The sequence below is a fragment of the Bos grunniens genome, chromosome 16, assembly GCF_055505025.1.
Source record: "Bos grunniens cultivar Pamir isolate PY7600 chromosome 16, Bosgru_T2T1.0, whole genome shotgun sequence".
In the NCBI taxonomy this organism is placed as follows: Eukaryota; Metazoa; Chordata; class Mammalia; order Artiodactyla; family Bovidae; genus Bos; species Bos grunniens.
In genome coordinates, this window is record NC_141180.1 from 24,649,720 (window position 1) to 24,669,907 (window position 20,188).

At 47.8% G+C, this 20,188-nt stretch overlaps 2 protein-coding genes across 6 annotated transcripts in view; one reads left to right on the top strand and one right to left on the bottom strand.

The window, feature by feature from the left end:
• The window catches only part of KIAA0040 (KIAA0040 ortholog), a 39,909-nt gene extending 36,052 nt beyond the window's left edge, over nt 1-3,857 (top strand). For all 4 annotated transcript variants that reach the window (XM_086342437.1, XM_086342438.1, XM_086342439.1 and 1 more), the window contains one exon: nt 385-3,857. In XM_086342437.1, the coding sequence (XP_086198563.1) occupies nt 517-819 (303 nt within the window). In that variant the 5' untranslated portion in view covers nt 385-516 and the 3' untranslated portion in view covers nt 820-3,857. The remainder of the gene's footprint in view (nt 1-384) is intronic.
• A 10,379-nt stretch (nt 3,858-14,236) lies between these two features.
• TNN (tenascin N) overlaps nt 14,237-20,188 on the bottom strand; it is a 72,910-nt gene continuing 66,958 nt past the window's right edge. For both annotated transcript variants that reach the window (XM_086342442.1, XM_086342441.1), the window contains 2 exons: nt 17,931-18,094; nt 14,237-15,151 (listed from right to left, as the gene is read on the bottom strand). In XM_086342442.1, the coding sequence (XP_086198568.1) occupies nt 15,011-15,151; nt 17,931-18,094 (305 nt within the window). In that variant the 3' untranslated portion in view covers nt 14,237-15,010. The remainder of the gene's footprint in view (nt 15,152-17,930; nt 18,095-20,188) is intronic.

The window sequence follows — 20,188 nt, forward strand, 5'->3', positions numbered from 1 at the left end:
TTTATCAGGTAGGCTGAAATGAAGAAAGGTGGAGAACTACTCCTGTAGAGGGTCTGGAGAGCCAAACCTGTAACCAGAACAGTGTGGAATGCACACACTGATTTATCTAACCACCGTGGAGCACTGCCTGCATGCCAGGTCTGACATCTTATTGACTGTCATATCCTAAGCCCTGTATAGTGTGTACATAGTGAGAATTAGTTAATAACATAACTGACTAAATGCATGCATTTATCTTGTTTATTGAGGCTCAATACAATTTCAGTGAACTCTGTAACTCTTTGATTTCCTCCCATTTCCTGAGCCTAAAATCAATGATGTTATTAAAAATTATAGACCGTCCCCACGGCGCCTCTCTTAAATGATCCGCTGTTTTCTCTTTAGGTGCTATCTGTGGCCTGCCCAAACCCAGAGCTGGAAGAGGGCTAAGTTCCAAGTGGGCAAGCCTGCATCCTCTCACGTCCCGCCCTTGCGGGTGGGCTAAGGGGCTCCTCTGGCCCAGCCTAGCCAGGCACCATGGAGAAGATCAGCATGTTCTTCAGTGCCGTCTGGGATGTCATCTCCACCAAACACCAGGAGGGCCTCTTCAACAGCATCTGTCTAGGCATCCTCCTGGGGCTGCCCCTCCTGGTGATCATCACCTTCCTCTTCATCTGCTGCCACTGCTGCTGGAACCGGCCGGGTGACAATGACCGACAGCCGGAGCAAAACAAGGGGAAGAAGAAGAAGAAAAAGAAGAAGCAGGCTGAAGAAGACCTCTGGATCTCTGCCCAGCCCAAGCTTCTCCAGATGGAAAAGAGGCCATCCCTGCCTGTTTAGCTAGGCAGGGGGCAGAGGTGTCCTGCCTTGGGAGCTCAGCTGCCTTCTAACCACACCCAATGTGGGGAGCAGAAACCCCTGCAGTGACGCGCTCATGTTCACAGAGGAACTACCCAACCAAGAAGCAAACCTCAGACTGAGTGTCCCCCGGGGCAGGCCTTCCCGGGAAGCACGTGGACAAGTCTTGGGCGCTTTCTCAGCATCTATGTGTCCAATAGCAATGCTCTTTACTGCAGACTCAGGCATGCCTTCCACCCATCTCTGGCACATTCCGTATGCAAAAGCACAAGGAACATTTATCCATACTTCTTGACATATCTCCCAAATGCACACATGCACGACACCACAGGTACCCAAGCAAGTATATTTTGTTCATCAAATGGTCACCGAATGTCTACTTTGAGCAAGGCCCTAAACGAGAGAGTTCATTGTCTGCTCTTGGAAAAACATCTCATAGGAAGGCATGGCAGATCCAGGCCCACATGCACAATTATATAACAAGAGAAGCCTACGTGCTGTCAATGCCATACACCACTCAGGGTAGAGATGAATGCTCTCCTGTTCCTGTCCCTACATAGCCTTTTACTGGAAATCTTCATAGCTGGACATTCCAGCCATCTGGTATACCCCCATTCCTATATATTGATAAAGACACACCAAGTTCCCATGCTTCTGGCCTCTCACCTGGGAGGAAAAGTTGAAAAATCAAAAGCTATCGTCTTACAACTCATCACCACTGATGGGTGTTTAATGGTATCTAAGACTTCTCTTTGAGATGCTACCCCCAGCAAGCCTCCCTCCTCCAAGCAAGAACAAATGGCTTCTGGCCATCTTCATGGCCAGGTTTATGCCGTCCACTTCAGTGGACTGCCATTGTGTACCTGTGCAATGTATGTTTCACAGATGGAAACAGATGCTACCCCTGAGCTAGGGATCTCCTATGAATCCAGAGGTTTTCAGTGGGGAAGGAATTAAGACAATCACTGGTACAGTCTCACAGAAGGCACACTGGAAACAATTACATAAAGTTATCATGGAGGCATGGCATGTTGCAGACAGGGTGCAGAAGTTACAGAGTTTAAATGAAAGTAGGATGAAGCTATATAGAGATTTATTAATATTTATCTTGAAGCTCAGGCTAGTGCCTTGCACACAGTCGGTACTCACAACTGTCTGTGGATGCTGTCAGATATGTGATGCTATTAAGGGTAAACTTGTAATACCTCACCAAGTCCCCAAGTGACCTTCTCTTCCAAGTGAGCCCATTAATTGCTGCAACAGGTGGAAGTTGGGTATTGAATTCTGAAGGAGGAGGGTGCATGCAGGGCCAAGGTTTGGGTTGACAAGTGTGCCCTGAGATCCATAAGCACATGTAAGCTGGGTCTGCAGTTAGTTGAGCAGAGCATCTCCCCACATTCTGGGCCGAGTTTGGGATGCTGAATTAGTCCACTCACAGGGTGAACTGGGTGGCATTTTGATTGTCTTGTGACCACAGCACAAAGATGGATAATTCCCCATGTGGGAGCAGGTTGTGCTCATTTGCCAATCTGCAGGGTAGCTCTCTTGAAATATTTTCCGACTGAAGCTGTTCTAAATGATGGTGAAATTGCAATTTCATTAATAATGTAGCTAAGCTATGATATTTATAGAAGCAAAAGCTAAATTCTCTAACATTGTTTCACGGAAAATGTCGTTTGCTCACTTGAGGCAGCTGGTAGTCACCCGCCTTTCAGGTAAAGTCCAGATCTAGTCCTATGGAGGCGAGGTGCCTGCTGGCGACTGCTGCACTGAGATCTTCTAACGGAACACCCTGTGAAGCATATTGCAGGCCTGCTTTTATTTTCAAACCAGCCCTGTTCCCCCTTCTTGCCCTAAGTGGGCCTAAATACCCCAGGCACTCAGGCCTCTCAGGCATAAACCTCTTTGACCAGTGAAAGAAGTACCCTCTGATGCTCTGTCCCCTTGTCCTGGAGCATCTGGCCATCCCCTTCACCTCCCAGAATGACTTCTCATCTCCCCACACCTCCCACCGCCCAGCACGCTGAGTTGCTTATTCTGTCTCCAACTCTCAGCACCCCATCAAATGGATGACTTGGGGGAGACGTAGAGGCTGATGGCTGAGACTGGTGTCAGATACAATCTAGGAGTGCTGATCTCCGGGATCACGGAACCACAAAAGTACCATAGTTGCCATGGCAACCAGCTGCTAGTCTGAATTAAGACAGCAGTCCGTTGTCATCACCCAGGACAAGGCCTCTATCTCCAGGTGCCGTGCCCCACCATCTCCTATCTGAATGTATCTGTTCCACCTCCAGGTGTGAACACCCAGAAACACACTTCTCGGTTGCTTCCATAACCCAGGTTTGGAGAGCCAAATGCTTGAAAGAGGCTCCTCTCTTATCCCATCCAGCCTCCCCAACAGCCTTCACTGGAGCACCCAGAACAGTGTCCAGTGAGTGAGAGGCCCTCAGGCTTTGCTGAATAAGTGTGTGTGTCAAAGAAACAAAAAGCAATTATTGGATTCCACTGCCTTTTCTTCCCACTTTATTGTCATCCTCCTCTCCCGTTTTCTTCTCCCATTCCCCTCTCTCTGTCTCTAGGCAGCACCCTGGCTCCATCCCTCTCCATCTTCATTTCTCCTTCCTACCCTCTGTCCCAGAACTATCACAGGCAGCCAGGAGTCCTTTAGGACTGGAGCCTGCCTGGCCCATCTTGTGGGGGTGGGGTTAGGCTAACAGAGGACAAAAGGGATGGCAAGGAAGAGGCCTCCCAGACCAGCCCAGGCTTGGGGAGGAGCCCCCAGGCCCAGGACTTCTGAACAATCAGAAGAGATCTTTCTCCCATTTGCTCAGTGGATTCGCTTTGGGGTTTTTGGGGGGCGGCGGGAGGAGGGGAAGATATAGAGAAAGGGCAGTCACCTTTTCAAGAAGAATATAAATGGTCCATGTTGTATAGCATTTGTCAGTATTTTTCTTCCTGGAAAATTTAAATGCACCAAGAGAAGATTTTATTTAAATAAAATACTTTGAAACTAAAAAGCCATGTGTAACCTCCTTATTATGGAAATCAGTTAATTATTTTCTTGACATTAGAGACTACCCTCTCCCAGAGTTCACCGAGAATGATGGATGGGGCTACTCCCTCTGGGACACCAAAGGCCCAGCCATCCCTGGGCACTATCTTCCCCCTACCAGCAGAGTCAGAGGTCCGAGGAGCAGGGGTGAACTCACACCCCATTGCCTGCAGAGCAGACACCTTGGAGACTAGACACCCTCAGAGATGCCAGATGCAGAAAAACACACTCATGTTCCTTGGCAACACTTAGAGAACATTCCCATCGATGAGGTCAATCAATGTCCTCTTAAAGGAAAAGGGGGAAAATAGAAAAAACTAAGTAAAAATAGACTTCTGAGTTAAATCTGGTGCTGGGAAGAGGAGAGATCAAAAGTCTCTATAGTAGCAGCAAGGGAGGTAGATAGGTAGGTATCTATAGACAGATAAATAGATCATAGTAGGTAGACTTTATACATAAAGAGATAGACAGACATGTGTATGAATGAATCAATGTGTATCTTTTTTTCGAGTTGGCCGTAGCCTTGCATTGGTTAAGAAATGCAATGAGGACTTCCCTGGTGGTACAGTGGATAAGAATCCACCTGCCAATGCAAGGGACACAAGTTCGATCCCTGGTCCAGGAAGATTCCACATGCCAAGAAGCAACTAAGACCAGGCACCATAACCACTGAGCCCGTGTACTACCACTACTGAGGCCCACATGCCTAGAGCCCGTGCTCCACGGCAAGAGAAGCCACCACAATGGGGAGACTGTGCACCAAACGAGCGTAGCCCTTGCTTGCTCTCCATAACTAGAGAAAGCTGGTGTGCAGCTACAAAGACCCAGTGCAACAAAAAATTAATGCATACGATGTGATTAACATTTTAAAAATGTAATGAGTTAAATGTTCCTGAGTCCTCCCTTGATGATGCTAAGCCGTCATTAGAGCAAAAACCATCTAGAGGAGCGTTGTCCAACAGAACTAGGAATGATGGAAATGTCCACTCCCTGCCCAATATAGTACCATTAGCAGTATACATGGAGAAGGCGATGGCACCCCACTCCAGTACTCTTGCCTGGAAAATCCCATGGATGGAAGAGCCTAGTAGGCTGCAGTCCATGGGGTCGCTAAGAGTCAGACAAGACTGAGTGACTTCACTTTCACTTTTCACTTTCATGCATTGGAGAAGGAAATGGCAACCCACTCCAGTGTTCTTGTCTGGAGAATCCCAGAGACGGGGGAGCCTGGTGGGCTGCCATCTATGGGGTCGCACAGAGTCAGACATGACTGAAGTGACTTGGCAGCGGTATACAGCTATTTAAATTAATTAAAATTAAATAAAGCTAAAGGTCCAGTAGCTGACTTACATCAGCTGCATTTCAGTTGGTCAACAGCTGCACACAGCTGGTGGCCACCATCCTGGAGAATGTGGGCCTAAAAGCTTGTAGGGGGAGCAGTCAGACACACTAGCAAAACACCATGCTAACTGCACTTCAAGGGCCAGGGCAGGCCTGCACTTCATCTTCCCCACGGCAGGAAGATGATATCCCTACAAAAAGTGAAAGTGTTAGTCACTCAGTCATATCCAACTCTTTGTGGCCCGTGGACTATAGCCTGCCAGGCTCCTCTGCCCATGGGAATTTGTTGTTGTTCAGTCACTCAGTTGTGTCCAACTCTTTGTGATTTTAAAATCATGGGATTTTACAGGCAAGAATACTGGAGTGGGGAGCCATTCCCTTCTCCAGGGGATCTTCCCAACCCAGGGATCAAACCCAGGTCTCCCACATTACAGGTAGATTCTTTACCATCTGAGCCACCAGAGAAGATACTCCTCTAGTTGCAGTCTATTCTTGGGTTTCCTTCCCTATCACACATATTCTACGACCAACTGAGGACAGAGACCTTTCACTCAGCTCTCTGTTCTTCCCTCCAGGACTTCCAAAACATTCCACCCTCATGGAGGAAATGTTGCCCAGACCGCATCTGGGGGAGGAGGCACTGCTGCACAGCTGGGTGGATGCCAGAGCTCAATATCATCAGCTCCACCTGTCCAGGCTCAGCCCTGACGTTTGGGATATGAATGGACATGTGCACAATGCTGTAAGCATTCTCAGCTCACCAGAATGCTCTCCACTGGCCCCTTGCCCTCTGCCCTTAGTACAATTCCTAAATTCAAAGTCATGGGATTACAAAACTGAAAAGAAGAATGCCTTTATCACCACTTGCAGTCTCTGCCAGAGGTTCAAAGGAACCTTTTGAAATACCTGTGACATTTCATGCAGTAAGGGCTATGTATGCAACTATCTATTAATAACTCCCTCTGGAGGCTATTTGTTCCATTTACATTTTTGACTCTAGTATGTGCCAAGCACACCAGGTGGCCACAATATAAAGGCATTTAGAGGGGCTCACAGCCTGGCTGTGGGAACAGATGAGACAAGAGACCATTCTAGTACAGTTGGTCACTGCTTTCTAAGAGGGAAGTTTCAAAGCTCATGTCAAGTCAGGTTGGGGGCAGGGGTCACCCTGAAGCTATCACCCGGAAAAGAGCTAGCTGCAGAGGAGGAAACAGGAAAAAGAGGGTACTGTTTACATCACCTGAAGCCTGAAGGCTTAGCCTGGCGAGGACCACTGTCAGTGTGGGAGGTGAGGACTGGGTTGTCCTGATTCCGAGGCTAACTCCAGCTCCCACAATTGTGTAATGTACATGCCAGACTTAATCTCTGAGTAGAATTAATGCCAGTCAGTATCTATATCAGAGGGATGAGAGGATTAAATGAGATAATGCATACAAACCGTTTAGCGCAGAGCCTGGCTTATTGTAAGTGCTCAGTAAATGTTCCTTATTATTAAGGACAGAAGGAAGATCATGAGAGACTTGTGTCCTAGAAGTCAAAGGAAAAGAGACATTCAAGAAGAAAGCCAGAGTCCGTGGAATTAAATGGTACAGACAGGTCAAAGGAGATAGGAATTGAAAATAATGGACATTTTCTGTTCCTGTTGGTGTAATAAGTTCCCTCGTTTCACCACATACTGCACTACTTACAGTACTATCAATACTCCTTGAATTAAGGGCTCCCAACTTATAGGATGTGACCGGTGAACTTCTTATGTAGATATCCTTCCCTGTGTCAAGCCCCTCTGCCCACAACTAAGCCACCCTGGGGTGACAGCGCCCCTGGTGGCCAGATCAGGAGAGAGTTTGTGTCAACGCGTTTTTCACCTTACAATGGTGCTTCTCTAGCTGGTGGGCTGCCGTCTCTGGGGTCGCACAGAGTCGGACACGACTGAAGCAACTTAGCAGCAGCAGCGGTGCTTCTCTTAGAACATCAATCCAGCTATGTCACTGATCCTCAGATGAAATGTGCTAAAAATTCACTGGGTTTCATGGGACAATCACAATGCCACACTCATTTGCCAGATAAGGGATTTTCACAATCTTAATTGCTGTTACAAACTTATTTCCGTGAAATCTTCCAGACTTTACATCACTGCCTAGGAAAGCTTCCCTAACCACTCAAGTCTTTCCCATCACAACAAGATCAGACTACACTCTTCCTACATCCCCAGCTCTCCATTCCATTCTCACCTATATTAGAGTTAGTCTTTATGAGGCCAGAATTGTAACTTATTCACCATGTATCTCCAATACCTAGCATGGAGCCTTAGTGCATACTAGGCACTACATAAATGCACTGATTAAGGAAAAAAAGAAAAAGAATCACTTGGTTTTTTGTTTTTTTTTTTACAAGTGCAGATCCCCACTTCCTCTTTGCCCTTCCACTGGATTTGTTATATCTTGGACCAGAGCAGACAACCTGCTCTTCTAACAAGCACACTAGGTAGATGACAGTGGTCTCTGAACCATACCTTGAGAAATATTGTCTAGATATTCAGAAACCAAAATCATCCCATAGTCAAACAAGTTTTCAAAGTGCTACATACCATGTCTTTCCATGTCTTTCTTGGAATCTGCAAGTATCATATTAAAAGCTCTAATGGGTACTGGAATAAAGAAATGGGTGTGACTCTGCTGGACTCAGAGTTTTCTCAAGCTTATTTGACCATGAAACCTCATCTTTTAGCACATCTGGAGGAGCAAGGGTTCCAAGGAACACCATTTGGGAAATGCTGCTCTGGGGGTGTGCATACCCCCATGCTTCATCTGCTGGTCTTCTACTGCTAACACCTCAATTCATAACATCCCCAAGGAAACCTTTTGTGAAATGTAGACACAGTCTCCTTTTCTTTTCTTTTACTTAACCTTTCTTTCTCACTCTGCCCTTTCTCTTTCTTCCATCTGTGAGCAAGCCATAATAATCCTATTGGTGCCTATACATAGCAAATATACCTTAGTGTTGGCTAGAGATACACCTTTATAAAAGAACCCGCCTGCCAATGCAGAAGACAAAAGAGATGCAAGTTCGACCCTGGGTCAGGAAGATCCTCTGGACGAGGAAATGGCAACCCACTCCAGCATTCTTGCCTGGAGAATCCCATGAACAGAGGAGCCTGACACACTACAGTTCATGGGGTTGCAAATAGTCGGACACAACTGAAGCAACTTGGCACACACCTTTATCAGGAAAAAAAAAAAATCCCAACATTTTGAGTGAAATTATGGAGACTGAAGATGCAAGGCCTCTAACCTACCAGAGTGCTTTCTACCTCATAAAGGCACTTCCATCACCTCATGTGACTTTTGCAGCAACTGACGTTGTGAGTAAATCATTCCCATTTTATAAAAGATGAAAGTGAGACCCAAAGTGAGCAACTTGCCCAAACCAAAACCCTCAGACTCCTGCCCTAGGGCCTCTGGGGAACACAGGGCAATGAGATCCACTCCACTGATCTGGGCTCCTAAGAGACTGTTAACTAGCAACAGCACCCCCTATAGGTCAAAAACTCCAATAACAACTCCAGTAAAGGGCTCTGCCCACAAGTCTTCGGACATTCTGTAATGTCTCCTTCAGGCGGTCCACCGTGCAGTGTGAGCCCTGAGAGTTCTGTCTTTTTTTTTGTCATCCAAGTGCCTGACTTAAGCTTGGATTGCAGAAGCACCCACTTCAAAGACCACTATGCAGGATAAACACACTGCAAACACACACAACTAGACGAAGACCTGGGCCGCCTCCCCGGACTGTGGCGCCCTTGTTTTAGAGATCCTGGGTGATTTCAGTAATTAACTATTTGGGCCACTTGATTTTTTTTTTTTCTTTTCCTGCACTTTAAATTCACCAGGAAAGACTGATCCCTCAAAATCCTAGGCCCCCACCATGGACCCCAATAAAAGCAGAACCCTAAGCTCACTCTCTCTTGAGCTGTTTTCTCTCTCCCCCACAACCTCACTATGCAGCCCCAGGTATGTAGTGTAACTGCCAGGCCTTGCAAGAAATAAACCTCCATTTTTTTCAAAGTTTCCTAATAGTTATTGCTGAAGGGTGTCTTAAGAATCACAAAAGTCAGTCCAACCAAAACATTGGTTATTGATAGGTTGAGACCAGCACAGAACACACAGCCAGCTTCATTGGCCTCCTTATCCTTCTCTCATCAAACCTAATTTTCTTCACTTGCCAAAATAAGTAATTGTTTCATTCATTTTTTTTTTCTTTTTAAATTGCAATACTACAATACCTTTGTTTTCTACTTCGGTCATTAAAAGTGCACTGCAATCTGCATTATAGAATGGACAGGCTTTTCTGGGCTAACCTGAGAACCTAACTCCTTTGTATACCATTGGAATTAGATCTCAACCCATTTCCCATTTCCCCCGTAGAAACTAACACAAGGCCTATTGGGAAGTGGATTCAGCTGTGCTTTAGGAACTGCCTAAAACCCCTTCCAGGGGCGCCCCTCCATCCCCTTGCCGGACCACCAGCCCAGTAGACCAGGTTGGGGGAGACAGTCCCCAGCTCACCAGGCAATCTCTTCCAAAGGGCTCCAGGGGCTTCTAACATGCAACTGGGGCTGAGAACAGCTGCTAAGATGAAAAAGGGGGTGGTAGTGGATTACAGTTTCTCAGTTACCTGTTTTGCGCGGCAACACTGCCCGTGCAACCACCAAGCCATGCTGAATGGTGAGTCGTACCCACAGGCTGACTCTCCAGATGAAGGAAGAAACGTGAGGACCCGCAGAACTTCCCTCGCTATAGGAGAGGAAAGGAGTTTTGAGGCTAGAGGTTCCCGGTAGGACCACACTGCCATCTGCTGGCCTGGCCGGGAACAGCGCGCCCCTGAGCCGGGCCGCGGGCTCCAAACGTATTGATTGATCTGCACTCTTTATTGACAGAAACCTCCCTATCCTCTCCGCTGCCCCGGTGAAGGGCTTAAGGGTATGACTTGGAAATATTTTTAGCGGAAGACTTTCTCCTGTAAATGGCTACGTTTCGCCGAGATTATTTCATTATTTATACTTGCTTTTCCACTCCCATGCTGTAGCCCCACCCGGGACACTCCATCCCGACCACAGCCTCCCTCTCCTCATACAACACACCTGGTCTTTTCCTTCAGGGCATCCCTTTGATCATAATACCTTGGGTCATTTTTTTTTTCTTTTTCCCTAGCTCCTTCAGCGTTTTCTGGCTTTAATGATCCTTGAATCCCTAAGAATTCCAAATTAAAAAGCAGATTTTTTTTTTTTTTTTTTGGTCACACGGCTTGTGAAATCAACGAAGGATTGAACCCAGGTCCTCAGCAATGATGCGCAGAGCCCTAACCACTGGACCGCCAGGGAATTCCCCAAAGCAGAACTCTAGACATCATGCGACAAACCAAAACGTGGGGACCCTCTTCCCAGAGGAAGCTACTGTCAAGAACAACCAGTTTTAAACTCTGCCATGAAAGGAGCCCTCCCCTCATTTACCACCCAGCCCCCTCAAATCCTGTTAACCCTTCCTTCTATTAATATTACTGATCTGTGCTCTGCTGTTTCCCACCATTTCTGCCTCAGGCCAAGGAAGTCAGTGCCTGCGTGCTTAGTCGCTGCAGTCATGTCCGACTCTCTGCGACTCCATGGACTATAACCCACCAGGCTCCTCTGTCCATGGGGATTCTCCAGGCAAGAATACTGGAGTGGGCTGCCATGCCCTTTTCTAGGGGATCTTCTCAACCCAGGGATCGAAACTGCATCTCTTTTGTCTCCTGCATTGCAGGCGGATTCTTTACCACTGAGCCCCGAAAGAAGCCCATACCCATTGCCTATTGCAATAACCCTTCACTGTCTGTGAATCTCTACTTCCTTCCATGCCTCCTTCCATTCTCTATGCTGTCACCAGACTGATGCTTCCAAAACATAAGTCTCACTACAAGTGTCAGTCCAAGGTTTAAACACCCTCAGTGTTCTCCACTGCCCCTCCCAAACTTTTTCATCTTAGCTGTGGTTCTCAGCCCCAGATGCATGTCAGAAGCCCCTGAAGCTTTAGAAAGCACAGCTGCACAGGACTTAGCTGAGACCCATAGAAGCGGCATCTCTGGGGGTGAAGTAGGGTCTGGCTATGTGACAGCTCCAGCTGATTCTGATGATCAGTGACAGCTGGGACCACGGTGCCAGCTGAGACCACCATGCTCACATGGCTGAGATCAGTTCCTGCCTGTCTCTCCAGCATGGCTCCCCACCAACCACTCCTCACCCCACCAAGAAACCATCTTCCTCCCTGAAACACACCACACTCTGTCCATTCTCACTTTCGCCATCAGGTAACCTCATCCCAAGGTGCCCTGCCTGCCCCCAGCCTTTCGCCTGTCCCTGGCGAATCCAGATTTGTTCTTCCAGATGTGATGCTGACACCACAGCTGCAACACTTCCTGGGGCACCCCGCTCTGCTCACAGCACTCTGTCCATCGCAATGCCCACTGGGCGTCCCCATAGCTGTGTCCACCACATCGCAGGCAGGGGCTGTGTTCTGCTTATCACTCAGGGCTTGGCTAGCATCTCCCATGGAACAGGAAACCACTCAAGAGACTTTATCAACTGTTTGTGATACTCTGTCCTTACTTCTACCCTAGTGCCTGGCTATGCTGCATGTCCCTTCTATGACAGCTTTTGTTTCTTGCTGTTCTTCAGTTGCTCAGTCATGTCCAACTCTTTGAGACCCCATGGACTGCAGCATGCCAAGCTCCCTGTCCTGCACTATCTCCCTGAGTTTGCTCCAACTCATGTCCCCTGAGTCGATGATGCCATCCAACCGTTCATCCTCTGTCACCCCCTTCTCCTGCTTTCCATTTTGCCCAGCATCAGGGTCTTTTCCAAAGAGTCAGCTCTTCGCATCAAGTGGCCAAAATATTACAGTTTCAGCTTCAGCATTAGTCCTTCCAATGAATATTCAGGGTTGGTTTCTTTTAGGATTATTTTATTTGGTTTGTCCTAACCAGTAGGAATTGTCCCTGAAGCTTCAAAATGCTGATGGCTCATACTCTGACTCTAAGAAAAGTGTCTGACCCTCGGAAACGCAGGTCTACCCAGAAATCTATTCTGGGGCCTATATTCAGCTGCCAGAGCAGGAGCTCCCGGAGTCGGTCACATTAAAATGAGGTTAGGCACAGAGGTTTAGGTCTGGAATGTTCTCCTTCGTCAGGCAAACATCCTTTGAAAATGAGCTCCCTGGCCCTACCCCCACCGACTTCCTTCTCTGCCCCGGTGGAATCCTTGAGGAGTCAACTGAGGTTTTCTCTGCCCTGTCCTTTCAGGGCAGCAAGAACCCTACAGGTGAAAGAATGCAAGAAACCACTCCAGTTTCCCACAAGTTCTCTGGCTACCATGTCAGACGCCTCCTGAGCAAACAGCCCATCAGCGAGTGGCCCCCTTCGCCGGAGCTACTAAGACAGCAGTCACTCGTTCATCAGCAGCCCCAGCCCAGACCTGCAGAGTCAGAAGGGCTGGAGCACAGCAGTCCTCTTCCCCAGGCACATCTGAGAAGCCTGATTCAATTTGGGAAGACCACCCACCAGGCACTCCACCCCCCCACTCTGAATCATCCCAGGATTTGATCCACTTTGCAAAGGTGGCTTTCCTTTTCTAAAAAGGCTGCACCCACTGGGGTGTGCACAGGGCTCCTGCGTCAGCGAGGTGGAGACTCTACCTGCAAACAGGAGATGAGAGGCCTCGGGACTGAGAGGCTGCACAAAGGGACCTTTAAAACCGACAAGGAAATTAGCTCTTGCTCTGGCCCTAAGGAAGCTGGATCAGGACTAAAGATATCTAGTCGGTTTCTACAAATATCTGCTCCTCAGAGAGGCTTATGGAGCCCCCCAGTACTGCCACCAATCTCTACCTCCATCTCTTGATCCTACTGTAATTTTCTTTCATGGCACTTATCACTTCTGGAAATTGTATGGATATCTGTTGTCTATTAATTATCAGCCTCCACCGATAGAATATCAGCACAAGGACAGGAATCTTGCATTTGGTTCACTTCTAGAGCAGTAGGACTTAGAGTAGACCAGCATGTAATAGGGAGTAATCAGTATTTGTTGAATGAATGAAGGAATGAATGCATGACAGCACACACACTCCAGCAGAGCAAGAACTGGCTCGCTCCGCTCTGTGAGCTCACCTCACGCTGCCTGGCAAGCAGGCAGAGCCTTAAAGTCTCCTTGAATCAATGAACAAGGTGCAAGCTTGTTTTTAAACTATGAGCCCCAACACCTACACAATACTTCATCCAGACTGCCCTTTATCAGGCTGAGCAGTTGCCAGGGCATTGCTCAGTGCGTGTGTAAAAGGAGCCAAGGGGATGCTGAACATTTTAAAGGTTGACAAACACTATTCCAAAAGTATGGCTTCGCATTTGGCCAGAGGTTAAAACCTGGAGAACCTGAGGTAATAAAGGACTCCCAATCCTGAAGGAGGGTTGCAGCTTGTAGGGTATTTGTCTTCCTCCTCACTCACTCACTCCTCCTGGTTCCAAATACCATTATTTACCATCACAGCAGTAAGAGGTCACGGCCAACCAAATTCCATTATAACGCTCAAATTGTACCTTTGCTTGCACTTAGGTTAAATTTAGAATTCAAGTGCACTTATGTGGGGAAAATAACACACAGCATATTTTTTTAAATCAGTGGTTTATTTAATTTTTTTTTCTTGAATAGGAATTTGACTTTTTTCAATGGTTACTGACTTTGCTACACAAAAACCTTCCAGAGTGATAGGAAAACAAGACAAAATTATCTGACCTTGTGTCATAATAATATGCCAAGTGTCCATTCAGACAATAAGCATCTGGTACTGAGCACTTTCAGAAAACCCAGGGTTCCAACAGAACAGGCGGTAGGGGAGAGGAGGGAAGGCAGAGGACTTGATGTTATGAAGGAGTGACAAAGAAGAGTCTTTGGGAGGACCCAATTACCAAGAGAGTCAAACTATTTAAGGTTGAAATAAGTGAGAATTTATTCACAACATATGTGGATCTACAAAAGTGATTATGCAGATGGCTGGTAGGGAGCACTTCAAAATAGCAGTAATATGGAAGCTGGGGTTTCCAGCATGCCGGATACCAGTCAGAACTTAGCAAAATTCAACTCTCTCTTTGTCTCTTCTAGTTCCCTTGAATAACATCGGCAATTTTTTTTAAAAGGGGAAGATTTATGCCTTTTCCCCCCAAATCCAGGGATAATGGAAGGTAAGTTTCAGGCTACTATCAGCCCCTTGTCATCAAAGAGAAACCCCTCTTTGGTGCTTCTTTTTAGACAGAAGATTTGTATTAGTAGAACTATGTGTATATACATATATATACACACACACACCAATTTTGAGATTTCCAATTAGTGGAGTACTAGATGATTCTTCACTTTTTTTTTCCCCCTAACCCCATATATTTGTTACTGAAGACAGAACAGAAAACCTTACAGCTTCAGTGCTGTCTCTCCCATACACACTGTGCAGCTACTTTTGTATGGATTTTCAGGGCCCCAATATACATGGGCAAAATGCAGGTGACAGGGAAGTAAGCTGCATGACTGAGAGCTTGGTGACATGCTTTGTCCTGCAGGTTATCCAGCCATCTCAGAAGCCAGGGCTATGAGCATTCTTCAAACTTCCATCAGCCAGTCATCACTACCCACCCCACCTGATGCTTACACGGATGTCCCCAACCCTGGGCTGGTCTCCTCTTGTGCTGTATGTAGACAAAGGGGCCGTCAGAACGTTCTCGAATTTTCTCCCAGCATTCGCTTCTTTCTGCTCAGGACATGCTCCCCGCTGTAGCCGTGAGGTCGGATCTTCAACTCCACAAAAGGAATGGAGAATTCATGTCCCTTCCATGGCTCCCAGTTCACCCCCTACGTTAAATAAATAAATAAGCCAACAAATAAACAAGCCAAGGAGAAGAGGCACTTGGGAGAGTGGAGTGGGTTACGGCACCAAAGAGTGCTTCTCTACCGGGGAAAGCACTCCCTCTCTACTCTGTTGTTCTTTAGTCACTCAGTCGTGTCCAGGGCTTTCACAAGCCCATGGGCTGCAGTCCACCAGGCCCCTCTCTCCACAGGATTTCCCAGGCAAGGATACTGGAGTGGGTTGCCATCTCCTTCTCCAGGGGATCTTCCCCACCCAGGGATCGAACCCAAGACTCCTGCATTGGCAAGTGGGTTCTTTACCACTGTGCCACCTGTGAAGCCCACACCTCTCTGCACAAGGGACAGAAAAGGAGACTGGGATACTTATAACGGAAGTGAGAGAGGGATCTGGGAGTGTGTGCCCTCTGCTGGGCAGCTGAGGTTAGACAGGCTGAGGACTGGGAAGCCCCCTGGGGTTGGAGGCTGGGGGTGTATGCCCAGGAGGCGGGTGAAGCCAGAGCAGCTGCAAAGACAACACGGGGTCAACCTGGCCAGCAGTGATTAAATTCAGAGTGATTTGCTTCACTCTTTTCCTTTACAAAAAATTAAAGACAAAAATAAACATATTAATTGGCCAATTGTGTAAAATCATTTTCAATTTACACTGTACAGATATTAGCTCTGGGGTAACGAATAGCCTGCTGAAAACTAAATTTCGCATTATGACTTTTGACTGGTGAGCACAATAATATTTAATTCACTTAATAACCTTGCAACCTGGCCAATAAAGAGCCCAAGTGACCAATTTTATGTATTTTAATTTGTGAGGTAAATAATAAACAAGAAGCTAAATGCTGTGCAGACTGTGAAAAGCACATTAACCAGATGAATGTCTTTTATTAGCAAATATGGGGATGGTTTAGGGCACGCTGGCTGCTCATTTCAAATATCTGATCTCTGATCACAGCTTCCCTCAGTCCACATGCAGCCTCCAGGATTCATGGGCCCACCCTCCTTGGCTCCCCTAAGTGCAAACTTCTTCTTCCCTTTGAAAAATCATGTAAAGATGGGGAGTCCCTACTGCCTGGTTAGGACCAATGGAAACAGAATGTACCTGGACTTTAGATGTATTAATATTTACAGTCATATTGGTATAAGGTGAGTTCTGGGGAGAGGTAGCTTCCTGAAGGCTAGGATCAAGATCCAGGGTAGGAAATTAGAAACCCAAGGAGGGGAAATTTCATAAAGTGGGATGGATTAATGATGAGTAGGAACAAAGATGCAATTTTCAAGAAGCTGTGAGGGAGCAAGCAGGAGATGCCTAGTTGCTGGCGAGGAGTCAAGATGATGTTCTCGGGGCATGAGAGTCTGAGAAATCACTGGTAGGAAAGTTTTAGAGCAAGGGAGGGGTGAGGAGCCTGTGTTCACACTCCTGAAGTGGAGAAACCGGTTTAGCACAACGCTCTGAGCAGACTTTGGGTGGCTCTAGGGTGAAGTGGATCCAAGGGTGTGTGTGTACGCTAAGTCACTTCAGTCATTTCCAACTCTATGTGACCCTATGGGTCTTACCTAAAGCAGAAAACTGTGTTCCCCATGATCAAAGGACAGAGAAAAATAGCTCTGGTTTAACTGGAAGAAGGACTTCCCTGGTGAGTCAGATGGTAAAGAATCTACCTGCAATGCAGGAGATCCAGGTTTGACTCCTGGGTCAGGAAGATCCCTTGGAGAAGGGAATGGCTACCCACTCCAGTACTCTGGCATGGAGGATTCCATGGACAGAGGAACCTGGGATCACAGAGTCAGACACGACCGAGTGACTAACACTTTAAATTTTCACTTTTAACTGGAAGAACAACTGGATAGAATTCTGATGTGTCTGTTATGGATAAAATGTTTGTGTCCCCTCCCAACCCCCCAAAATGTATACAATGAAGCCCTAACCACCAGTGTGATGGTATCCGCAAGTGATGGTATTCACAAGTGGAGCCTTCGGGAGGTAACTAGGGTTAGATGACGTCACCCACGGTAGGATCAGTGCTCTTACGAGAAGAGGACAGATCAGAGCTCACTCGCGAGCTCGCTCTCTGCCTCTACTGTGTGAGGACGCAGTGAAAAGGCGGCCATCCACAAGCCAGAAAGACCTCCCATCAGAAACTGAATATGCTGGGAACTTGGACTTTGCATCCCCCAGAACCATGAGAAATGAATGCCTGCTGTTTAAGCCCCCTAGTCTCTACTATTTTCTTACAGCAGTTCAAGCTAACGAAGAGAGTGTCCACATGTGAATTTGTAAAGCAGGATGATGTGTGATGCATACCATCTCTGTTAAGCAGTGGGCGGCCTGAGTCCTGCCCGACGCTGAGGAAGGGCGCAGCACTGGTGGGAATGCAGAGAGCGGGGGGGCCGCAGCAGGTGGGCAGGAAGGACCTAGACCACAAGGCCACGGAGCCTGGAGAAGGAGCCGCACTGCTCTGACTGTTGGCCTCCGAAGGAGAGGGGCAGCACACCAGCTGGAGGGTGTCACTCCAGAAACAGAATATGGGTGGAGCTAGTGGTGAAGAACCTGCCTGCCAATGCAGGAGATGAAAGAAATGCGGGTTTGATCCCTGGGTTAGGAAGATCTCCTGGAGAAGAAAATAGCAACCCACTCCAGTATTCTTGCCTGGAGAATTTCATGGACAGAGGAGCCTGGTGGGCTGCAGTCCCCCGGGGTCGCAAAGTGTCGGACACAACTGAGTGACTAACACTTTCACTGGGACAAAAAAGATGTTCACCTGTCACCTACCTCACTGTGCTTGGTCTCCCCGTATCTGCCATTGGGGTTGGCCAAGTGGCAGTTCTTGTACCACCAGCCGCCGTGATGCGTCAGGGCACAGTTGCTGAGGGCGATGTCGTTGTCTCGGTCAAAGGTTGTAAACTTCCATCCGTTGTGGTAAGTGAGTGCGTCCCCTGCGGGCAAGCAGAGGTGACAGAGGTGGGTGGGATCCTCCTCTGGCCTGAGAGAGGACCCGGCAGGAAAACCTCCGGGCACAAAAATGCCAGGGGTGCAGTTGGTTATGCCACAAGGAGTCACGCTTTTCTCAAAATCGCCAAGATGAGCACACAATACGAATGAACAGGTTCTCTTTCCTCGCTTGTCACCCAAACTTCAGGCCTGTTTTTCCAATAGCTTGAATAGCTTTTCCACTTAGAGGCTTCACAGTAAAATATCCAAACATCCAGAACCGAACTCCTCGACATTCCTCATAGTACCAGACTGACCTCACACAACTGACCCCTGTCCCATGCTGCTGTCTCTGCTTCAGTATCCCCTCAGGGGCCCAGACTGGACACTCCTGAGCCACCTTTGACAATCCTATTGCCCCCCTCCCCCATCAATGATTCAGCCCTTCCTTCTGCAGATCACTCCAATACACCCCTGTCCCCCACGGCTGCCACCCTAGGGTCTTCTCACCTCTCCAGGCCTGTGTCAACACAACAGGCTTCCCAGTTCTTCCGAAGCTTAATAAGTATCCTTTTTCATCATCTCAGATCTACTTCCTCCCACAAGGAGTGAATTACTCCTCCTGGCTTTGCAGGCTTGTACCTTGGCTGTACCTTCTGTACAACCTCATAGCCTGCTGTCCCCAAAGGCACTGAATGCGTAGGGTGGATGAGTCCATCGTCCATGCCTCTGCTTATCTGCTTCTCTCTACCCTTCATCAGTCCAAGTCCTCACCATTCCTCGAAGCCCAGCGCAATCCCACTCCTGAGGAAGAGTCTCCTTCCTAATCCTCCCACGTGCCCTCTTAACACACACACCTGAACTTCTAGAGCCCTTCTGGGCACACAGGTACAATTAAGTGCTCATTGCAAACTGTCTAGAAACCTGCCTTAATTACTTGACTTGTGTTTCACTATTTCCCCATCACATTTGTCATTCTTTTACAAGTTTACTTTTTAATTCAGCTCATAAACGGCAATAAGGGCTCATATAAATCCCAAGCTTAGTCAAGTCCATTCCTATGATAACAATACTTCCATTTAATCTGATTTCCAAGTTACGGATCACCTCCACATGTACATTCTCATCTGATGCTCCTGACAAGCCTGAGGGGTGGGTTAGGCAGCTCTTCGTCCCACGAGGAAGGAAACTCACAGAGTTTGTTCTAGGGACTTGCCACAGTCACTCAGTCCACTGGCAGCAGAGCCAGGACTCAAAGCTGCGACCCGAGACCCCAAGCCCAGGGTTCTTTCTGAGCCACCAATGCATCTGCGGTTTCCTTATTTCAACAGCAGGCTTTGATTATGCCAACAAGAATGAGCTCTAATGATTCTCAAAGTTCAGTCCCTGGGCCAGCAGCATCTGTATCACCTGGGAACTGGTTAGAAATTCATGTTCTCAGGCCCACCCCAGTCCTACAGAACCAGAAACTCCAGGGTGGTACCCTGCAGTCTGTGCTTTGACAAGCCCTTCAGACGCCAGCTGAAGCTTGAGAACTTTTGTCCTGCAACCTCATTCATTGACTCAGGAAACGTCAGGTACACCTGCCACGGCCCAGGCTCTGGGAATGCCAACAGCGGTCCTTGCTCTCAGTTGCGGGTGGCTGCGGTAGATACATAAAGAGTTGACAAAACGGTGTAAAGGGAAGGTCCCAGTTTGTCTTTCTCATTTGGGAGCTCAGACGGTGGCCCTTTCATGTCCACCGTGTTGTTTAGTCGCTAAGTTGTGTCCAGCTCTTTTGCAACCTGACGGACAATATATAGCCTGCCAGGCTCCTCTGTCCATGGGATTCTCCAGGCAAGAGTATTGGACTGGGTTGCCATTTCCTCCTCCAGGGGATCCTCCCAACCCAGGGATTGAACCCATGTCTCTTGCACTGGTAGGTGAATTCCAGTAGGCCACCCGGGTAGCCCTCATGTCCACCTTTGTTGTTCAGTCACTCAGTCGTGTCCAACACTTTGTGACCACATGGACTGCAGCACATCAGGCTTCCTGTCCATCACCATCTCCCGGAGCTTGTGCAAACTCGTGTGCATTGAGTCGGTGATGCCATCCAACCA